At 49.0% G+C, this 23,311-nt stretch overlaps 1 protein-coding gene across 1 annotated transcript in view; it reads left to right on the top strand.

Annotated features, from left to right (window-relative positions):
• Positions 1 to 23,311, top strand: part of APBA2 (amyloid beta (A4) precursor protein-binding, family A, member 2) — a 210,361-nt gene that overhangs the window by 149,543 nt on the left and 37,507 nt on the right. The window contains exons 5-6 of the mRNA XM_011995778.1: positions 16,944 to 17,024; positions 18,095 to 18,131. Of these exons, the coding sequence (XP_011851168.1) occupies positions 16,944 to 17,024; positions 18,095 to 18,131 (118 nt within the window). The remainder of the gene's footprint in view (positions 1 to 16,943; positions 17,025 to 18,094; positions 18,132 to 23,311) is intronic.

The following is a 23,311-nucleotide window of genomic DNA, read 5'->3' as shown; positions in this document are numbered from 1 at the left end:
CCTGCTACCCTCACGGATGAGCTGTTTCATCCGTGCGCCTTTTCAGATCATAGCATTGAGCGTAAACGATGTACGTGGCTGTCATCATAACACAGATGTATTTTTGTCATACAGCTTTTAAAATCTGATGTTTGATAAATGTTTCTCCATGTCGCCATATACTTTTCGTGATTGTTTGTGGTGACGTTTCCACGATCCATTTGGGCGATGATGTGCCGTGTCACGTATTTCTCTTACGTACTCTGCCACTGAGCGTGCAGATTGTGAATGGCATTTCCTCTTAGGTGTAAGGCTGCCACAGACCTCTTTGTACAAATCATGTTTTCCTTCTTTGGGCTTATTACCCGAGGAGAAATCCCCATGCCGTACGTCAGCGTTGACCATTTCCCCTCGATGACCTTGCCTACTTGTTTCCCTTCGTCTGTGGATGTTGGATGCATGCCCTGTATCTTTTGGGGTTTGGATGCATTTCCATCTCACAGAAGCACTCTCTACACTGTAGGTGTGACTTTCTGCTGCATATATCCTCTTCTTTAGTACACTTTCTTTTGAATTTCAGTTATATTATTTTCATCATCTCTGCAGCACTTTTAAGATGTTAATGACTCATCTGTGACCCCTCCACCTCCTTTGGGTACAGAGGGATTTAATTGAATGGTTCCTTCTTCCCAGTCTGGGTAGATGTGTTCACAGAGGATATTGCTGGTCGATATGAAAAATGAGTTGCCAGCTGGGTGCAGTGGCTCACACCTGTAATCCCAGCACTTTGGGACGCCGAGGTGGGCAAATCACCTGAGGTCAGGAGTTCGAGACCAGCCTGGCCAACATGGTGAAACCCCGTCTCTGCTAAAAATACAAAAATTAGCTGGGCGTGGTGGTGTGCGCCAGTAATCCCAGCTACTTGGGAGGCTGAGGCAGGAGAAACGCTTGAGCTGGGTAGGTGGAAGCTGCAGTGAGCCGAGATGGCGCCACTGCACTCCAGCCTTGGCGACACAGTAAGACTCCCCACTCCAAAAAAAAAAAAAAAAGAAAGAAAAGAAAAGAAAAATGAGTTGCTGTCTGTACTCAGAACAGACAGAAGTAGGTTGTGTGGCCTTTGGAGCCCTCCCGAGCTGTGGGATGCCATGCATTTTGAAAAGACTTCAGTTTGCAGGTAGCCCTACCACCTGTGTAACTCTGCTGAGACCAAGAGGTCTGCCTGGGGACTGGGATATGAGAGACACAAAAGCGATAGAATTTCTAAAATTGTAGGAAGACAGGATGGGGAACAGAGATCTACACATGAATTATTTTAGTAAAATAAAAAAAGTTTCTTTCAAAGCACTGCAAGTTTACTGAGGAAAATTTGGAAAATACAGGCAAAAAAGTCTTTGCCATATGGCATTGTAGAATTCCATTGTAGTGAGTTTTCAAATCAAAGAGACAAACCTAGGTCAGGATTTCCCAAAACAGGTTCTTAGAGGTATTCTGTAAACAAAGTACCACTTGATCCTTAATATTCATGGATTTCATATTTGCAACTTTGTTAACTTGCTAAAATTGATTTGTAACCCTGAAATCAGTACTCCTGGCGCTTTCCCGGTCATTAGCGGAGGTACAGAGAAGGGAAGAATTTGAGTCACCCAACTCTCATGTTCCCAGCTGAGGTTGAACAAGGCTTTGCCTTCTTGTTTCAGCTCTCATACTGTAAACAGCTGTTCTTTTCACAATCTATTTAGAGTTCTTTGCATTTTTGTTGATGTGTTTTTGTGTGTGTGTGTGTGTGTGTGTGTGTGTGTGTGTGTGTGTGATAAAATGGCCCTCAAGTGTGGTGCTGAAGTCTAGTGATCCTCAGCACAGAATGGCTGCCATGTGCCTTTCATGTGCTAGAGAAGCTTCCTTCAGGGCTGAGTGACAGTGTTGACTCATCTATGCTGCCACTCTGGGAGGTGCTAAAGTAACTTCTGTAGTGTATGATGAAGTTAAGGAAAAGATAGAGGAATGGCTAAATTTGCAGATTCATGGGACAATGCCCAATTTTAAAAAGCACAGTGGACAGGCAGAAAACCCAAGAACTTTACTGTCTTGTGATCTAGGGTCAGGGAAGTGTTAAACTCTTCTCAGCTAGTGTTTTGTGATAAATAAATACTGCATATAATTAATTGTAAGAAATCTGTATTAAACAAGGTGTCTATAAACAGAAACACACATAAAACAAGGTTCTGTGTTGATTCATTGACAAAAATGTGTCCCGAGGCTCATAGGAACCTAACCCTGTATTGCCCCTAGGAGCAATGTATTCGGTATTCGTCAACTCAGTGCTCAGGGCAGCTTTACAGAACATAACTATATGAATGAGAATTGGCTGTATTTGGTTGGCAAGTGACTTTGGGAAACTTTCCTGCAAAGCTTTTCCCTTCTTGGAGGTTTCCTGATTTCTCACACACGAGCAGCATAAAGTCCCACGTTCGCTGTAGCAGAGACACCAGCCAGTCTGGCCAGTGCTTCCCAAACACGGTAGATCAGCAAGCCCTTTTCCCTCCAGGCAGGGCCTATGGGAGAATACAAACCCAAGCTTTACACCCTGGGGAGTAGAGGACCAGGACCCATGAACTCCCAAGACCTGTCCGTGTGTGCTTCAGTTCCAGGGTGATTCAGCAACCCCAAATGGTGACGATGGAAAGGTTGTCGCTGTGTGATCATCAGGACCCTTGGCTTCTGCAGATTTAACATTTCTTATTTTGTGGTTTGTGTAAAGTCCCTGGGTGCTGGTGGAGGTGGCAGCGGTGTTGGTGGTGACTGCCAGCACCATGTTAGGGGTGTTAGGAATATGATCTCAGTAAATCCTAGAGCAACCCAGAGAGATGGAGCTCGGTTTGTCCCGTGCTGCAGATGGCACAGTTAAGTAGCTCCCCTGTGAATAGAATGTGTTATGCCAAAACGCATGCCTCTAAACACTGCTTAACACAGCCCTTGAAGAACCTGAGAAGAGAAAGCGTCCAGTTCTGTGCAGTCCGCATTCGAGCCTGCCCGCTGGAGAGTGAGTCAGCGTGGGGGAGCTGTGCAGTGTTCCTCCTGGAGAGTGATGGTCTTTTCTCCTCTGTTGTCTGTGTCCTTGCTGTTGAGAGGCTTGGCACGCCCTGTTGTTCTCAGTGAGTGGGATATGGTGTCAGTGAGGTGACCAATAGATATAGAAGCCTCCAGTCTGTAAAATGTCCCTGTCTCAGTGCTAACACGTCCTGAGTTCACCAGAGCTCGGGCCACAGATCAAACAAGTCAAGTAAAGATTGTTCATTGTGACGTGTTTCTTAATTTTTTTTAACTTTGTTGACATAAAGTATTGATTTTTTTTTTAAACGTGCGGTGATTAAGGAATACATGAGTTGGGTCCAGCCAGGCTCGTATTGAGTGACCTGATGGAATTAGTATTTCTACACCTACCCGTGTGGCCCTCTACTATCAGGCAGTGAAGCGTGAGTGGAGGGAGGAGCCCAGCGGGGCACCGGTGCCTGGCTCAGTCTCACGGCTTCAGGGATGAGCATGTGGACCTGGTGCATCCTTGGCACCTTCCCTTGAAGAGAGTAGTTTGTTGATCATTGCTTTTCCTGGGGCGACTCACCCACACTCCTGCGGGGCACCATAAGAGCCTGTTTGTCCAGCACCAAAGATCCTAGTTCTGTGGGTCTGTGGGGTGGCCCTGGGTGGCGTGTTCTCTGGATGCCTCTGGGTGGCCAGTGGAACATACGGGTTTGGCAAGGGCTGGACGGATTGTTTTGGAGCCCCCATCACACCTGTTACCTTGTGACATCTATCAGGAGATACTCGGAAAAGGTCAGCCCTGCCTGAAATTCTCCCTGTAGAGACGTGCTCCTTGGGACCTTGGAGATTTGTGTAGCTGCAGGCATTCCTTGTCCAGGACCTCCATGGCTGTTGAGTTGAGGTGTTTGATTTAATTAACAAGTGTAGAATAGTTCCACCCCTTGGAATGGCAAACCAAATACGCGTTTTGATTATTTGGGGTTTTCATGATTTCTGTTTATCCCTGGCTCAGCTGGTGCTTTCTAGAAAGAGCCTTCTGACAACAGAAAAAAGAAGAAAAATCAATACGTCAACTTAATACAACAGTTAAAGCGAAGCGTGATAGAAGGCCCCGAGGTCGCATCAAACGCAGAATTGTGCATCATTGTTCATTGTAGAGATGCTGTGGCCGTGACTTGGCATTCAGTAGAGCCTTGCTCTTTGAAGAACCTTCTGAGAGTGTGATAGGAGTCTGGTGCTAAGGGAGAGAAGGTGCTAAAAGCGCAGATAACTGGGTGTGTCCCCCAGGGAGGCAGTGGCACCATGTGTGTTCTGAGCCGGAGCCTCACACACATGCCCTGCTAGGCAGCATATGAAGTGAGTGTCAGTCTCTGCTTTACAGAAGAGGGCTGAGACAGGAGTGGCAGCCCGGCTCCCCTCCTCCATCAGCATGCAGTGGGGCAGCAGGTGTGCAGATGGGGCGGTCCTGCACAGAGGGGCTTTGGGGCTTGCACTGCGCCTAGGAGGGAGGGGCCTGGGGTCTGTCTAAACCTGGCCCACAGTAGGATGGGACTTGGGAAAGAGCCTATAAGAGCCTGTAGGTGGTGCTGAGGGCAGGAGCTTATGGGGGGCATTGGGGCATGGCCCGCCTGGGCAGGGGAAGGTACTCTCCAGCCTCCTAGGCCTCAGTGGAGTACAGTTGGCTCCCTCCTTTCTGTAGCCATGCCCCAGATTCTACAGTGCCCCTTGCTTTACCCACCCATGGCGTCAGGCACACAGGGAGGCTGCACAGGAGGGTTCTTGGGGTGCTCCTGTGTCCCCTGTCATCTGTACTGAACTGCTTCCCACGCACCTCTGCTCCCAGCACTGTGACAGGGTGGACACCGCACCTCCTGCTACTGATTCCCAGGATTGCCTTGAAAAATAAAATCCCACAGGGTACACTGACGCTTCAACCCTGGCTGGTTCCGCGTGAGCTTCTGAACTTGATGTCTCAGGGCCCGTTTGCTGAGTGAGCACAGCTGCCTTCTTGGATTTGTATGAAGCCTTCTGATGACGTGTCACCATGGGTGGCTGTTATTATCAGGGAGCAGTTTATCAGGAATCTGGGATTGCTTAGAGTACTTTTAAAATCTAGGTGAAGCTGGGGTTTCTAAAACATTCTTCTAAAACACTGTTGGGGCAAAGCACATAAAGCTGTCCCACTAATGTTGATCTAAAAAGTACCTCCCCCTTCAACACACCCCAGTCCTCAGGGAGAGAGCAGAGTGCAGTGGTTAGGAATGCTGGAGCCACTGTCCGGAAGCCGGCATCCCACCCAGCTGCAGCAGCTCGGGGCCCAGGAACATTCTGGACGGGCCACCTGTGCCAGCTGCCCCCCGTCTCCTGGGGCTGTGGGGAGGGGACTTGGTCTGGGGCAGTGTCCGTATGGATGGTGCGGGGCATGGAGTGCTTGCACAGATGATGATGATGATGAGTTTTCAGTCCATGGGAAGCTCATCGGGTCTGGGGGAGGTGGGTGGGCAAGGCCCTGCACCCAGTTTGGGTACAGGCCCTGCTGGGCAGGGGTGGAGACGCTAGTGAACCTGTCCTAGGGAGTGACACAAAGGAGGTGGTGAGCCCCGCTTGTGAGACGGGACGAGAGGAAGACCAGGACTGGCCAGGGCCGCACTGGAGCTGTTGGTCAGTGCGAGGTCAGGTTAAGGCCTCCCAAGGTGCCCCCACGCTGTCCCCCCTGCAGGGCCCTCCTGAGTGTGGCTTGTGTCGTGCTGGGGGAGTTCTCGCACGCCTCTTTCTACTCCAGAGTCACTGATTTGGGGGATGGGACAACAGCTGCACAGCCCCCAGGGCTGCCCTGAGTTTCTCACACCCAATATCAAATAGGAAGTCAGCTGAGAAGCCCACACACCTCTTCTTCCAGGCAGACCAGCTGGGCCTGGAAGACTCCAAATGATAGCCAAGCCTCTCTTAACCTTGGGCACCTTTTTTCGAGTTTCTACCCCAAATTCACACTCTTCAAAGCCAGCTCCCCCTGCTGGGCCACTCCTGATGTGGGGGGCTGGCCCTCCCTGCATCCCTCCCGCATGGTCCATGCAAATTGGCACCTGCCATGTGGTAGGCACTGGGGCTGCAAAGGTGAAAGTGGCATTATCCTGCATTTGAAACTTATTCTAGAGGGAGACGGACATGTGAGACTCTCCCTGCCCCCATCCAGGTGTGGCTAGGCTCGAGACAGTTCCAGGCAGGCTTCCGGGACAGGCTGCAGAGTTAGGGACAGGTGGAGAGGCTCTGGGACTTTGAGGGGGGCTTTGGGAATTCAGCTGGCAAGGTGGGGATGAACAAGGATGGAGGAACATGCAAGGTGTGTGGTGTCCTCGGCATGGAGGGAGCTGGGATTGTGATATGGCTTTGAGCCCTGAAACAGGACAAGGGGAAGGCGAAGGACATGGGTTGGGGGATAGTGATGAGAGAGGGACAGAAGGTTCCACTAGGGGCATGGAGGGGAGCCAGAAGAGAACTGGGGAGCCTGAGAGGGGGGACGTTAGGAAGGCCGGATGTAGCAGGGCAGTTAGGAGAGACCCTGCTGGGGAAGAAAGCACCCGTTGGCGGTGGCCGCCTGTTGGCGGGGTCCCCTGAGCCTGAGCAGCTCTGATGGATTGGGAAGGCAGAGGCATGGGAGGGGTAGATGGAGAGTGTCTGTAGGGACTTGCACGGAGGGCCTGAGGAGATGCCAGCAGGCCGAGGTGCTCGTGTGTGAGAGTGTGTGTGTGTGTGTGTGTGTGTTTATGTGAGACATTAACTTGAATTACACTCATCTGCCACTGGGGTGTCTAGGGCAGACTGTGGGGAGTGAGAGCGTTGGGTACGGGACCCAGACAGTCTGCGTGCATCTGCTTCTTGAGGCCCCATGCCTCCCATTCTTGGGCCTCCGTGGCACCTGGCGTCATGCCTGTCTTGCGCCAGAGGCTTGAGAGACACCCAGCTGGCGAAATCAGTTAGTCCATGGCATTCCTTAGGAAGTGCAGGGCTCGGTGCAAGAAGTTGTAGAAATATCTGTTTAGGAAGAAAGATCGCATGGCTGAACGTGCTGAGATGCATAATGTCACCCATGGTATGCTTGCCCAAGATGTCACAGCGTGGTGATGGCAGACGTGGGAATTTTACAAACCCAAAGCATTTAGATTGTAACCATTGCTAGTCAGTTACTATGAAAAGACATGGGACTATGGTAATAGGGGGCTGACCAAGAATAACTCCTAATCCTATGTCAGATAATACCACGGGCAGCTCAGGAAAACTAGGCACAACTCAGACGTGTGCAGAAAGGAGATGTGGAACGGAATGGAGCCCCTGGGCTGATAGAGGCCTCCAGGACCTGCCACACCCATGTCTACCCCCAGTTCCCCAGTCAACCTTCACAGAAGAGAAGTTGATCTTTCTCTAGCTGAGACCGAGCCAAGGCCCAAACTGTTGGAGCTGAAGGATGTTTGGGCGAGGCTCACAGAAGCTGTTCCGCTCCTCCAGAGTCAACAGCTACCTGTGCTCCAGGCCTCCATCTGGTCCTGGTCCTTTTAAGAGACACTGGGTGCTGACTCACTTCTGAGCCTGCCCCACGGGTGGCCCGCCTGGTCTGCTGTGGGTGCAGCCAGGCTGTGCAGGGAGCCCGAGGTGGACTTGAGGTGGGGAGATGCTGCTCCCCAAGAGCTGCTCGGGTGCGACGCCAGGGTGGAGGCTGTTGCTGTGTGTGGCGGCATCACTCCTTCACCCTCTTGTCTCGTTAGCCCCTGTCCTTCAGCCCATGTGCTTGCAGGTGGCCTATGATTCTGCCTCTGGAGACTGCCCCCTCTGATTCATTCACTGGGCCCCAGTTATGTGAAAGATCGCATGTTCGTTCATTCATTCATTCATTCATTCACTGGGCCCCAGTTATGTGAAAGATCGCATGTTCGTTCATTCATTTGTTCATTCACTGGGCCCCAGTTATGTGAAAGATAGCATGTTCGTTCGTTCATTCATTCATTCATTAGGCCCCAGTTATGTGAAAGATAGCATGTTCATTCATTCATTTGTTCATTCACTGGGCCCCAGTTATGTGAAAGATCGCATGTTCGTTCATTCATTCATTGTGAAAGATAGCATGTTCATTCATTCATTTGTTCATTCACTGGGCCCCAGTTAAGTGAAAGATAGCATGTTCATTCATTCATTCATTCATTGGGCCCCACTTTTAGAAATACTTGCATTCATCTTCAGGAGAGGGAGGTCATCCGGCCATTCCCCAGCCCTCAAAACCCACTCCACAGGCAAAGCAATGGCGGGTCAGGGCTCCTCTTGCTTCATTGTGGCCTTGTATTTGCTCTTCTGAGCCACAAGCATAGCGATAAAGTACAAAAGAAAAGGATTTCACATGCAGTAGAATGTCACCCTGAAAAAGGAAGAAAATTGTGACACAGGCTACAGTATGGACAAACCTTGAAGACATCCTGCTAAGTGCAATGAGCCAGTCACAAAAGGACAAGTACTGTGTGATTCCACTTCTCTGAGACACCCGCAGTAGTCAGAGTCACAGAAACAGGAAGTAGAATGGCTGGAGAAGAAGAAGAAGAGGAAGAAGTCAGGGCTGGAGAGGGCAGGGAGTGGGGAGCTGGTGTTTAATGGGTGCAGAGGTTCAGTTGTGGAGATGGAAACATTCTGGAGGTGATCCGGTGGTGGTGGTCGCTCAACAGTATCAGTGTAGTTAATGCCACTGAATTGTACACTTAAAAATGATTAAGATGGTAAATTGTATCTTATGTATACTTACCACAGTAAAAGAAATAAAGAGAGGAAGACATTTTTCGATGAATAACTGGTTTGAGCCAATGTGGATCCTCTAAAACCAAGTTGAGCCAGTCTGAACCCATGTAGCCATTATCACACCGCGTTAGGCTGTTCTTGCACCGCTTTAAAGAAATACCTGAGGCTGGGTAATTTATAAGAAAAGAGGTTTAATTGGCTCACAGTTCTGCAGGCTATACAGGAAGCAAAATACTAACATCTGCTTCTGGGGAGCCCTCCGGAAGCTTTCAATCATGGAGGAAGACAAAGCAGGACCCAGCACTTCACATGGTGAGAATGGGAGCAAGAGAGAGAATAGGGGTTGGAGGGGGAAGTGCCACACACTTTTAAGCGACCAGATCTCTTGTGCACTCAGAGCAAAACCTCACTCACTACCAAGGGGATGGCCCACTTGCATGAAAGATTTGCCCCATGATCCACACACCTCCTACCAGGCCCCACTTCCAGCATTGGGGATTGCATTTCAGTATGAGATTTGGGTGGGGACAAGTATCCAAACTGTATCACCCACAAAGAAGCAAAAACATTTTGGGCCAATCAGAACTGTTTGTATGTAGCCACAGTAGGGATGAGCTGTGAGTACACCCATTCAGGCCTGTGTGGTCATGGGGCGCTGGGTCGGCACGTCCCTGGGAGGTTTCAGGAGGACATTCAAGGCCAAAATGAGCCCTGAGTAAATAATACAGCCACATCCTGAGCGGGAGGTGGGGAGCCTCCCCTTCTCTCCTAGGTCTTGTGTGGGTCATGACCCCACCTTGGCAGGCGTGGAAGGAACATGGATCCTACAGGCTATGGCTTATAGTAAAGTGGTGGTGGTCATGCCTTGTGTCATTAAAATAAACATGTATCATTAAATCCACCATTAAATAACAGCTATTTCTGCTATCCTCTTGCCTTTTCCACAAGTTTCAATATCCCAGATATTCTGTGTATATTCATGAAAGTAGACAGGTAGATTTAGTGAGGTTAACTGGATCATTGGTATCTTCTTTCTATATCATCTGGTGAAACTTGTTTTTCACATTATGAGTTGTAGGACTTTGTTTTAATGTCTGCAGCCTGAGGCAGTTCCGTTGAGACTCGGTTTTTTTCTTATTAGGACTAATCTTATTGACTGGAACTGTGGACTCCTCATATTAGGAGAACAGAGATGTGGCCTACATAAATTAGTGGAAATTAAATACTGTAGAAAATGCCCTCTGGAAACCAAAGTCTAATATCGACTTACTATTGGTCATTTAATTTCCTTTTGGCTTGGGCACCGTCGTTACATTCATTTTTCAGATGTCAAGCTAGTTTTCTCAGAACGTATGCAGGGCTCGAGGCCAAGTGTGGAGGCCACAGGGGAGGTCACAGGTCAAGCCTCCTGGGAGAACTGTAGGCTTGAGCCACGGATAAAGCCACGTGATTGATTTTTAGCCCCAGTGGGTTGCTGTAATTAAACTATGCACACAGGGCTTCTTGCTTTTAAGTTAGCGGGATGGAAAAAATTGCAGATGTTTGCAGCAAACGTGTAGAACCAGTGGCAGAAGCAGTCATGCTGGCACCTAAGCAATGGTATTAGAAAGGGTTGATGAAGATTTTCTCATTGAGAATTGAATAAAACCCAGTGGAATTCTCCCTAGTTCTGCAGCACTGGGGGGTGACTCTCCCCGGGCCAGTCTCAGCCCTGCAGAAAGGGGCACTGTCTGCTCAGCTCAGTCAGTACAGGGTCTACTGCAGTGGAGTCCCAGGGGCATCACAGCCCCCTTGTGGGGGAAGGATGGGCGGAGCTCCCACCTTCCCCACAGACGGACCCAGCACGACACCTGGTATATGAGGCCAGTGACCAGGAGAAGGGGGTGTCAGTGGTTGATGGACAGCTGCCTCTGCTACCTGGATGACTCACCCCCTCCCTTGGACCATCTCCCACTTTGCCTGGGTGTCAGTCACTGGAGGGTTAGCTCAGTACAAGCTGGTGGGTGACCTCCGTAGAGCTTGGGTGAAGGTGCTCTCATAGGGCATATGTTTGAGACCCTTAGAGGACTCTCCTTGCTCTTGCTTCTCCCATTATTTTTAAACTGTAGTAATACACACGAAACACAGAATTTACCATTTTAAAGTGCACAGTTCGGTGGCATTTAGTACAATGTTGTGCAACCACCTCTGCTGTTTAGTTCCAGAACATTTTCACTGCCCCCAGAGGAGACCCTGTACTTACTAAGCAGTCACTCCCATTCTTCCCTCGCCCCCCAACCCCCCCACAATGAAAAATCTGTTTTTTCTCATTTGGATTTGCCTATTCTGGATAATCCATAAAGATGGAATCAGACAATATGTGCCCTTTAGTGTCCGGCTTATTTCACCAGCATAATGTTTTCAGAGTTCATCCCTGTTGTAGTATGTTCATTTTTGTGGCTGAGTGATATTCCGCTGAGTGGCTATTTTACATTTTATTCATCCACTCATCCGTTGATGGACATTTGAGTTGTTTCTGCCATATGATTAATGTGAACAGTGCCACTGTGAGCATAGATGTACAAGCTTGTGTGCAGACATTTGCTGTCAGCTCTTTTGGGTGTATTTCTAGGAGTGGAATTCCTGGGTCATGTGGTCATTCAGTGTTTACTGTTTTTAGGAACCGCAGATGTTTTCCACAGTGACAGAACATGTTACATTTTCACCAGCAATGCGTGAGGGTTCTGATTACTTTCAAAGGAAAAAAATTAAGCAGGCCTGTTGCTTAATGGTTTAAGTGCTGACTGAGACCTTGATAGTTTGGTCTCTGGCCTCACTGCTTCAGCTCCTCTGGCCTGATCTCCCAGGGCCTGCTTCTGTTCATGTGTGTGTCTGTTTATACCCTGGCTCATCCTGTGGAGGGTCTGAGGCTGGCAGGATCACTGGGTTCTGTCTCCACATTGGAAGGTGAGCTGTCCCAGGTCAGGGTGTTTGTTGTATGCGTCGTCCTGTCCTCAGCAAGAGCTGCCCTGTGCCGTACGGGACATACAACAGGCACCTGTTCAGGCCTGGCCATGTGGGCCCACCTTTGGACAGTACTTGACAAAGCCTCAAAATTCAGTGACAAATTTAGACAAATATGATTCTGCTCTGAAATGCTGCACTGGACACAGCCATCCACTGCCTGCCCTTTACAGGGCTCTGTGAAGAGACAGTGAACAATGAAGTGGAGGACGTGTGTGGGTCGTCCCAGTGGTCAGTGGTGGAGGAGAGATTTCAGCAGACCAAGCACGGGGAATAAAGCCAGGCCAGAGTGTGCTGTCAGCCTGTCTGCCCCCTAGAGCTGATGGACTCAGCAAATAACAGTATAGGGTGCCCAGTTACATTTGAATTTAGATGTGTATAGAATTTTGGTTTTTCGGGGTTGTACAACATTATGAATTTAATAACACTGAACTGGACACTCAAAAATGGTTAAGATAGTATATTTTATTGTATGTGTATTTTACCATAATAAGCAATTGAAAAAATGAGTTGTATTTCAGGTAGATAGTGAATTATTGTTTAGTATAAATATGTTCCATGAAATGTCTGGATACTGGGTTGCAGGAGGGACTCCCCTTCCTCCTCCCATTCACAGGCCTGCCTAGAGATGTTTAAGTACAGACTGACTGGCTGGTTTTCCCAATGTGTCTTGTGGTCATACTTTTAAGCCACAGATCTGCTTGGAAAAGATATGATCTCCCCCAGGGGAGTAACTATTATAAGAATAAATACTCTATCGAAGCTTCCATTCTCCTCAAGATAAACATCACAGGAGTGACCTGAATTGTAAAGAGGAGTGGAAGGAAAAGAACAATACGGTCATGTTTTCTGAGCCACGCAGATGTCAGGACGGATCCAAGGGCTTCTGAAAGAGGACGTCTGTGCCGCCGAGTGAGACCTTCCATCCGACCAGGGGGTCACGCTGTCACCGGTCCTGCTTGGAGCTCTGGTGCTGCAGCGGGTCTCGGCTGCCCCTCCTGAGCTGGGGGGAGGAAGAAGTCCCTGTTGAAATATCAGATGAGTAGGGTTGATGGCCTCTTTTGAAAACAGGAATCATGAAGTGATTCCCAGAGAAGACTGTCATCTAATGGAGTCATTCATCCGCCCAGGACTTCTCTGTCACAGGGTCATGTTTGGGGAGAATTTTCACAGGCCACTGGGGATGGCTGTGGCTAGCCTGGCTTTCCGCTGATGCCCTCTGTCCCTAACCTCAGCGTCTGACATGCCTGTCATTCCAGAGAGTGCTTGGAAGCATTCTGCCTTTGTTGCAGATGGCCTGAGTGGAGTGGGTGTGCACTGGTTTGATGTTGTTTCATCCAAAGCAATGTGGTTATATTGCTGTATTTTCAGTTTCACCAAGCAGACAAAATCAGAATTGACACTTTTAAAAATCCAAGCTTTAGTTTCACCAACTGGAGCCAAGGTGTTTATTAGAAGGATTTATTGGCATTAGTGTATTTTTATTACAAGCATTTATCTCTGCCCTGAACAGTTGTCCCTGGGTCGCGTGTGCTGTGAAGACTCTGTCCCACATCACACGTTAATTTTCTGTCCTCAGAGCTCCGGGGACACATGCTGATTCTCACGCTGTGCCACCGCCTTCTCCGAGTGGATGGCTGATGTGGGTTTCAGGCTCCACTACAGTTACTCAGCGAGGGATGGGACCCCGTGTCCCCTGTTGGCTGTGGGGAGTTGAGGTGGCCCTGGCTGGCATCTTGTTTTGAGGGGTGACTGTCTGCTGTACTTTGGGGAGGGCGTGACAGGATTTAAATAGCATCTTTATCTAGGATGCCTGGAGCCCCAAATCCATGTGGGCCTCCAACTGTGTGAATTTCAGATGCTGCCAGCCCCCCAACCCCGCCAGCCCTGAGATGGAAATTAGAGCACCAGATGGGCTGTCCCAAGGAGAAGCATCACAAGCCCACCCTCCTGCCTCTTTGGGAAGTCACCCTGTCTGTTTACTGTGAGATGTGGTTGTCATGGTGATGAGTGGACACCTGCTTGGGAGGGAGTTAGAGGAAACGCTGATGTGGGGGAAAGGGTCACCCGTAGAGACAAGCTTGTGTTGCCCGTGGACACCCCATACTATGGCCCCTGCACTGGGGAGTCCTGTGGGTAGGGCATGGGGGTGCGGGCATCAGTCTGCGTCCCCAGCCAAGCCTTGAGCCCTGGCTTGAAGTTGCACAAAGGTACAGTGGCTGGCCCAGCCCTAACCCATGGCGGATGCAGCCCCTGTTGTGTCCCCCAACCCCTGACTTATCTGGCCGCCTGATGAGAGTCTGTCGCCCTGCGACTGTGGCGCTCCCTCTGCCTGACAAATTAAATCTCACCCAGCTCGCAGAACGGATGTTGTTAACCTGATTTCATTTGCTGATTGGCTGGTTGATTTCTTTGGGGTTTTCTTGGAGATGACCGTCACCTGTCCAGCAACTAGTAAGGCAGGGAAGGGCTTCAGGAAACCAAGTCCATGCAGAAGTGCACTGTGTTGGGGACCTTTCAGATGAGTGGGTAAAACACCAACGTGTGCTATGTGCACCTTGAAATAGCAGAGTGTCCTCAGCAGAGCTCTCTGGGGGATGTCCCAAATAAGGTTTACTTTAGGAGAATGTGAGCGGCGTCTGAGGCGAGATTCTCTTCTTGCCTCCTTTGGGAGCTTTTGCCTGGTGTTCCTTGGCCATAGGAGGAAGAGCGGTGCCGGGGATGGGTGAGGGGAAGCGGTACCTGGGCCAGTCTCAGCCCTGCAGAAGGCGGCACTGTCTGCTCAGCTTGCTCGGCACAGGGTGTACTGCAGTGGAGTCCTGGCGGATCACAGCCCTCTTGTTGGAGGGAAGGATGGGTTTTGCTCCTAGGATGCTAGGCTTCGAGAAGCAGGGCAGCATGCCTGCAGTCCCAGACAAGCCAGAGCCGGGCCTTCGGTCATGCCAGGACAGCAGGGTGTGGTCTGGCTAGGCCTGTGAGCTCATGGGGCTTAGGGATAGGGGCAGCAGGACCCGGGGAGGCAGGGACCAACCAGACTTCAGCGCTGCTGAGTCCCAGCGGCACCCCTGCACCCCCTCAGCTCTAGGAAGGGCAGCCCCATGTAGCTTTCTTGAGATGTAGCAGCAATGCTCTCCCTTCTCCCTCACCATCCTTAACGCCCAGCACCGGCGCCTGCTTCCCTGCATCCCCCACTCCCATTGCCTCGAAATCCAGTGGTGTCTGTGATCCTGGAGGGGAGGCTTAGCCAGCAATCATTCCGGCTGCCTGGGGCACGGCGTGTCTGTCCCCATCAGTGCTGGGAGGGTGGGCCCAGGTGGTTTAATTTTTCTCAAGCCCCCAGAGAGGCAGAGTTCCACCAAAGAGCAAGACACTGATGGACTAGGACGGGGGACAGGGCTGGCAGCCACGCCTCGTGGCGTCACCTGACTCCGAGAGAAGCCGGCTCAACACTTGGGGTCTCAGTTTTCTCACCTATCAAGCAGTGGGGAGAATATTCATCACGTACACAAAAGGTTTTAGTAAACCCTAAGGTGCTAGGTAAATTAGGTAAATGTAACTGTGGTTTTTTTTAATTTTATGTATGTATGTATGTATGTATGTATTTACTGGGGGGGACTGAATCTCACTGTGTTGCCCAGGCTGAAGTGCAGTGGCACCATCTTGGCTCATTGCAACCTCTGCCTCTCAGGCTCAAGTGATTCTTCTGCCTCAGCCTCCTGAGTAGCTGGGATTACAGGCATCCACCACCACGCCGAGCTAATTTTGTATTTTTAATAGAGACAGGGTTTCACCATGATGGCCAGGCTGGTCTCGAACTCCTGACCTCAAGTGATCTGCCTGCCTTGGCCTCCCAAAGTACTGGGATTACAGGCGTGAGCCACTTCGCCCAGCTGGTAAATGTAACTTTTATCATCAGTGTCTTCCTTGCCATCATCATATTGTTATTTCTCGATAATTTATTTCCAGAAAGTTCTGGAACTTACCATGCAGGCGCTGGAACCTCCTTTGGGGTTTGGCCAGGGATTTAAGGGCTATGGATCTGGCTTCTGTCTTCTGAATGATCTAAGGAACTAAATAGAGAAGATATACCTAACCTTAAATTTTATTAATTAAAGTAGAAGCAGTTGTAGTTTGGTGTCTTCTTTAAGAGAAGACTTATGACATGTACTTGGGGCATTTTATATTTTGTAGTAATAGATTGGCTACTTTGCATTTATTCTCATCCAAGTATTTAGGTTTTTTTAAAATATGACTTTTAACTTTTTGGGCACTGTTGGTGGGAATGTAAATGGCACTACTGCTGTGGAAAATAGTGCGGAAGTTCCTTAAAAACTGAAAAATAGAATTATCTTATGATCCAGTGATTTCACCTCCAGGTATGTACGTAAAAGAAGTGAAAGTGAAGACTCAAGAGATATTTGCACACCCACATTCATAGCAGCACCATTCACAATAGCCAAGAATTGGAAGCAATCCAAGTGTCCATCAATAGATGACTGGATAAACAAGAGGCGGCATGTACACACAGTAGAGTGTGATTCAGCCCTAAAAGGAAGGAAGTTCTGCCATGTGCTTCAATGTGGATGACCCTTGAGGACATTTCGCTGAGTGCAATAAGCCAGTTCCAAAAGGAACATACTGGCTATATAATAACTCCACTTACATGAGGGGCATAGAGCTGCCCGATTCCTGGAAACAGAGAGTAGAATGGTGGTTGGCAGGAGCTCGGGTTGGGGTTGGGGAGTATTGAGGAGTTTGTTTAATGGGTACAGAGTTTTAGTTTTGGGAAGAGGAAGACATTCTGAAGGTGGATGGTGACCATGGTTGTACACCAGTGTGAATGTACTTAGTGCCACTGAACTGTACACTTAAAAGTGGTCAAATGGTGAACTTTATGTTATGTGCATTTTACTGCAATCAAAAGATAAATTTTAAAATGATTTAAAATAACTTTTTTAGAAGTATGAAAATAGAATATTAAGTTCATAGCAGTTTAAGTATAATTAAATAGATGACTGCACACACACCTATACACACACCGACATACACATGCATTTTACAAAATTGTGTCACATTGCATATCTAGGTTTTGCATCTTGCAATTCTCTAACATATAAAATCACGATCTTTCACTTCCCCATTTCCAGGTTTGCAATGGTCTGGAGCAGCCAAGGAAGCAGCAGCGCTCTGATCTCAATGGACCTGTTGACAATAACAACATTCCAGAGGTAATTTTTTTTCAAGGATGAGAGTTCTGGGCCGGAACGCTCATCTAATGATGGAGTGACCCACTGAGTTGTGGTCTGCTCACTTAGTCCGTGATGTTCTCGTCCCCCCCAGTGCCTGGGAGAGAGGGAGTCCAGGTCAAGCCAAGTTGGTGTCACCATATGGGGAGGAGGTGATGGCACGCTGGCCTGGGAGGAGCGAGGAGAGGGCCTCCCTGCTGTTAGGACTGTGCCATGGAGTGCTCATGTGTTGCAGATGGTGTATGTGTGGGGGTGGGGGATCACTGGTACTTCTTAATTTTATAAAAAGCCATTCTATTCATTGTCTGATAACCATGTTCTAAACTAGGGTTTCTCAACAATGACACCATTGACATTGAGGCCTAGGTAATTCTTTGTTTTGGAGACTGTCCTGTGTATTGTAGGAGCTGAGCAGCATCCGTGGCCTCAACCCACTAGATCCTTGTACCTACCCCATCCCCACCCCTGATTTGTGGTAACCAAAAATATCTCCAGACATTGCCTAATGTCCCTTTGGGAACAAAAATCATCCCAGTTGAGAGCCACTGTTCTAAATCAACAACAGGTTTTAACAAACGATTTCCTAGAAACTAACAGTCCTCTGATGGAAGTTATTTCCCCCTTCTCGGTAACATAGTTTACATGAGATTGTTTAACTTTGTTGAAATAACGATGGCCAACGATGGAGTGGTATCAGTCTCCTTTATCTTGCTTTTAAAGACGTGCCCGGATGGCTCTCATGCCCACCGTTTGGAGCACCATTGTGTTGGATGGTCTCTAGACTCCCTTCTAGTCAAGATATGCTAGTCTGAGGGTCCCTAAGTTTTAGACGATGGGCTTTTGGGCCACTCCCCAACATCACGTTGCCTGCAGCAGACTGGTTTGCTGTATGGAGCATCAGCATACATAAGATATCATCTTGGGAACACCGTCACTCATGGCGGGGTTTGCTTTTCTCATTATGACACATATCACAGCCCTGCTTAGCCTTCACCTTGGGGGCTACCTACTTACAATTGATATGTGTTTTATTTTTCCATTTTTCCTAACAGACAAAGAAGGTGGCATCATTTCCAAGTTTTGTGGCTGGTAAGTGACTTTTAATTTTATCTCTCAAGGGGCAGTTGCATTTTACTTCAAAACAAATGATGCTTTTACTTTTGGCATTTGCCTGCAAAGCTTGTTTACAAAGGGTGCCTACCTACCAGCAAGGTGCTTGGCCATTGGCTGTTTGAACACTGTGTAGGCCCACTTAGTGGGGAGGGGAGGTCCAGCTGATCTGCCTGCTTTGATACAAGGAAAGGTAGACTGTCTCCTTTAATTACGCCCTTGGTAATTGCATCACAGACAACACTGATGACTGAATAGATTGAGATGTGTCTTTATAAGCAGTTGGTTATAGCTAACACTTCTGATGAGGGTGGCATTCAAATTCAGGCTTTTTTTTTTTTTTTTTTTTTTAAGATCCTCTGTTTTTCTTTACCGTTCCGCCCTTTTTGAGGGGGTTAATAGTGCATTTCAACATTCGATAAAGAATGAAGCTGGTCAATATGTTCTGTGTCACTCTTGGGGATGGGGAGCACACCTGCCTGGCTTTGATGGAGCTGAGCATCCGGAGACCTTGTGGGGCTCCTGTAGGAGATCCCCTGAGTTTGTTTCTAGTGCTCCAACCTCAGAGGAAAGGGCTTTTTCAGTAGAATTTCTCTCTTTGCCAGGAGGATGTTTCCTGCCCCTGCTAATGCGTTATAATAAACAATGTGAATTTCATTAATTCTTTCAATAAACTGGTAATTAATTCTTATAAATATTTATGGGAGCAAGGTAAATTAGTCTTCAGAAATAAATGACTTTCAGCCCTTCCCATACTGCTTTTCTTTTTTTAGCAAACAACTAAAGCCTGGGGAACTGAAGCCCCCAAATTTGCCTTTAGAGGACTAGTTTGAACCAGGCTAAACCAGTTCCAGTTGGTTGAAACTGGATTAACTGGCTCAAATCAATTTCGACTGTTATAGCTGGCTTAATGCTGCTCAGATTGGGTGAAAATCTGTTTTAAACCATCAGAATTAATATCACACAATTCAGATAGGCTTGGTTCCATTTTGACCAATTCAGATAGGCTCCGATGGGTTTTGCCCAGCAGTTTACATGTGGTTTTAGGTACATTTTATCTGGTTCAAACGGGCTCATACTGGTTTTCTTCAGGCCACAGCAGGTTATGATGATTCCTGGAAGAGACCACACTCCCCGCATTCCCGCTCGTAGGGTTTGATTGGGTTCCTGATGTGTAGGAGCTGGCCCCTGATGAGCAGGGAGAATGCAGTACATCACTGTGCCATTTTCCTTGGCGGGCGGAAGCCAGGGTGGGATTGCCAGTCACACTGCTCCGGTGAGGCAGGGTCTCATGGATCCAAGAAGCTCACTTTTCAGTGTATCATGGTGTCATCTGGACAGAACTCTCACACTAGGAGGTGATTTAGACATTAAATTCCCCGGCCCTTGAACCAATCTCATATCTGCAGGGAGTGGGATTGCGAGGGATGCCTGGGGTACCTCTGACTCCAGCTCCTGGCATCCCAGAAGACTTGGTTCCCTGCACCACTCCGACTGTTCCAAAGCAAATCCAAACAAGGCCGGATGCCTTAAACCAATTCAGATGGGCTAAAACTGCTGTGACCAACTGGAACCAATGTGGAAAACCTGAATTTATAGTTTCTTCTGTAGGAGAGAAGCCCTTTGATTGTTATGAAAATATAGAAAACGTAAGCAAAAGAACATCCCTTACTATTACAGCATTTATATTCAGTGAGGCCTTTATGGACCAAAAATCTTACTCAGCAACAGGAAGAGATCATCATAATGGTGATGCAGAACCCTAGAATGTAATGAATTTGGGAAAAGCTTCTCCAAATTAAACACCTTTATCAGTTTGAATGCATTTGGGTACAAGTATCAAAATCCCCACCTAACATTAGCTTGCACAAATAGGAGGAGTGTGTGTTACATAAAGAAGTCCAGGGCTGGGCGTGGTGGCTCATGCCTGTAATCCCAGCACTTTGGGAGGCAGAGGTGGGTGGATCAAAAGGTCAAGAGTTCAAGACCGGCCTGACCAATGTGGTGAAACCCCATCTCTACTAAAAATACAGAAATTAGCCAGGCATGGTGACGTGTGCCTGTAGTCCCAGCTACTTGGGAGGCTGAGGCAGGAGAATCACTTGAACCCGGGAGGTGGAGGTTGCGGTGAGCCAAGATCGTGCCACTGCACTCCAGCCTGGGCGACAGAGCAAGACTGTCTCAAAAAAAAACCACAAAGTCCAGAGGCAAGAGGCCGCCGGTTCAATGGCTCAGTGATGTAAGGATCGGCACCGCTGCGTCTCTTGACTTCCTCTTCAGGCTTGTCACCTCATCGTCACGTAGTATGTGAGCAGCCCCAGCCATTGCTGCTGCTTCTAGGCAGGAAGACAAAAGGAGAAGGGCTGAAGTCCACACCAGCTGGACGTCCTCCTCTTGACATTAGGGAAGCAAAGGTTTTCTGTGGGTTAAGAGGTGATGATTTCTCTGCATGAGAATCAGACCGTCTGTTCCCTTTCATAGTGTGCCTGGGTAACCTGAAAGGCAGCGTGTCAGCTATGTCTCCAGGCAACCTTGCTTATGGTGAGGTGACTCTTTTTGATAAACTGTATCTAGATGGAAAAATTCTAATGCTTGGGGGACAGGGCATCCAAGGCTTTGAGCTTCCCACAGTGGTAACTTTTGTGACTGGGCATGTCTCTTGAGGGTGACCCTGGAAGCTATGCCCCACCCATGGAGTGATTGTGAGAGATACTGGCTGCTGGGAGCATAAGACTCTTAGACCAGATGGATTCCATGTGCCCTTCTTGGTGGGAGTTTTGTACCTTTGCAGCTGACCCATCCAGGGGCCCATGAGACTAGCTGTGTGGGTGCAGCGCCGACTCCCACCGGAGAGTCCAGGAGGCAAACTGACATCTGCCTTATTCCCTGGGAGTAGACAGCCCTGTGTCTAGCTGAGCCCTAGGACGCTGCGTGCCTCTGAATAGCTCGTTGAACCTTACTTAACAGACCCAGAAGCCTCTTCAGCACACTGCTTATTTCTTTGTGGCCAGAGCTGTGTCACATGACCAGCCTCTCAGATGTTAGTGTGGGCCAGACAATCAAATCCTGGGCCTCTCATGAAGGCAGGGCAGGTCTGGAATCAGCCCTGGGTGCCTGCCACCACTCCCCATCCCGCTGTGGGCCCTTCCAGCCTCCTGGCGCGTCCGGTGCTGAGGCTGAGCGTGTGAGTTCCTGGGAAGCCTCTGTGTAAGGGAGGAGCAGCTCCTCCAACCCGTTTGTGTCTGAGAAATTGCCCTGGAGGGAAATGTTCCTGGAGGATTCATGAGTATTCGGTCTCAGCTTATGCCTTACTTCATATCAGATAATTATTGCTAATGAGAAATAAAATAATAGTAACAAAACGATACCATCTGAACCCTCGTTGGAGCTTGGCGTCCCACTCCCTGTGCTGTGTGGCATCTCTCTATTTCATGTCGCCTGGTCAACCACCACATGAGCAGTAAGTACTTTCCCCCATCCTATAGGTTAGAAAACTGATGCACAGTGAGGCTACAGTCACTTGTGTGCGGTCCCATGGCTGTGTGGGGGACAGAGCCTGGACTTGGACCCATGTCTTGGTGCTTGACACATAAACTCTTAGCCGAGGTGATTCCTCCTTACCCACCATGCCTTCATATACCAGGGATTGGTAAGACCTATCAGGTGCTTGCTTTGAGCCAGGCCCAGATCTAAGTGTTTTAAGCATATCAACTCAACAATCCCTGTATCCACAGCTCAGGGAGAGTGAATCCTGGGCCGAAGGTCACCAGGTAGCAAGTGGCAGAGCCAGGATTCAAACCAGTCTGGAATCTGAGCTCATCACCTTCACACTGCGCTTCCTGGCGACCCTCAGCACAGAGTGGGTGAGGAAGAGCCTTCACTTAGGGAAGAGCTACCATGCAAGTGCCAGAGAGTTCAGTGGAGGGGAATGTTCCAGATGCCGGAGCTGCTGGCCCCTGTCAGTCTCAGGATCACAGGCTTCTCTCAGCAGAGGCATCGTGGGGAAGGGCCTGCCACGATCACTGTCTGTGGAAAGTTCTCGGGGTCTAGCGACTCTCTCAGACTGGGCAGGTTAGCACTGCAGAGAAAACCTTGTGAAAGTACGGATTGCACAGGGGATGCACTGCCTCTCCCGTGGGGAGGAATCTGAAAGCCACCCTCAGGATGTCCCCTCCTGCAGGATGTAGTGGCTGGCAGCAGCTCTAGCCCAAGCTGCTCAGAGGGTCACTGCCTCTGGATGAGTATATGTGAACAACCAGCTTTTCTGTAAAGGTAAACATTTGTTCATTAAAACCAAAAGGCTGGTGCTAGTCCCAAGCAATGGGGCCTAACAGTGGCAGCTTCAGTACAAAATAACAAAGACTGGTAAATCTTACTTTGCTTTTTGTACTTTGTTCTCCTAATCTAACAACCAAAGCTCAAAGAGGATGTTTTGAAACCCACCACCCCACCAGCATCTTGAGACTCATGCCAAAATGCTGCCAGGCCTCAGAGTCCTGGGGTCCTTTACAGCCTGTCTGTAGCTCATCAACTTCTCCAGCTCCATGCGGCTCATGTGGAAGGCATAGAAATTACATTCCCGAGACCTGGAGCTGAGCTCACCTATCACCCCTTCCTTCTCTCAGGGGTCCTCACAGTGGTAAAGCTGCTTTGCTGGTTTCATACAGTGGGCAGATGGGATCTGCGACTTAGTTTGCTCTTAAAAGGCAATTGGGGCCAGGCGCAGTGGCTCACGCCTGTAATCCCAGCACTTTGGGAGGCCGAGGCGGGCGGATCACGAAGTCAAGAGATTGAGATCGTCCCGGCTAACACGGTGAAACCCCGTCTCTACTAAAAATACAAAAAATTAGCTGGGCGTGGTGGCAGGCGCCTGTAGTCCCAGCTACTTGGGAGGCTGAGGCAGGAGAATGGCGTGAACCCGGGAGGAGGAGCTTGCAGTGAGCCAAGATTGCACCCCTGCACTCCGGGCGACAGAGCAAGACTCCATCTCAAAAAAAAAAAGGCAATTGGGGTGAACCTGTTTAGATAAGACTTTTAAAGTGAAGACATCTCCCACCTCCTCCTCTTTGGTGTATTTGGGTGGGGGATGGACAGGAGGAAGGTCACCCTGTGGGACCAGAAGGGAGGTGGTGCATTCCAGAGAGGGGTTATGAAAACCC

This window comes from Mandrillus leucophaeus, unplaced genomic scaffold, assembly GCF_000951045.1.
Source record: "Mandrillus leucophaeus isolate KB7577 unplaced genomic scaffold, Mleu.le_1.0 Scaffold498, whole genome shotgun sequence".
Taxonomy (NCBI): Eukaryota; Metazoa; Chordata; class Mammalia; order Primates; family Cercopithecidae; genus Mandrillus; species Mandrillus leucophaeus.
This window is presented reverse-complemented; position numbering and strand designations above follow the sequence as displayed.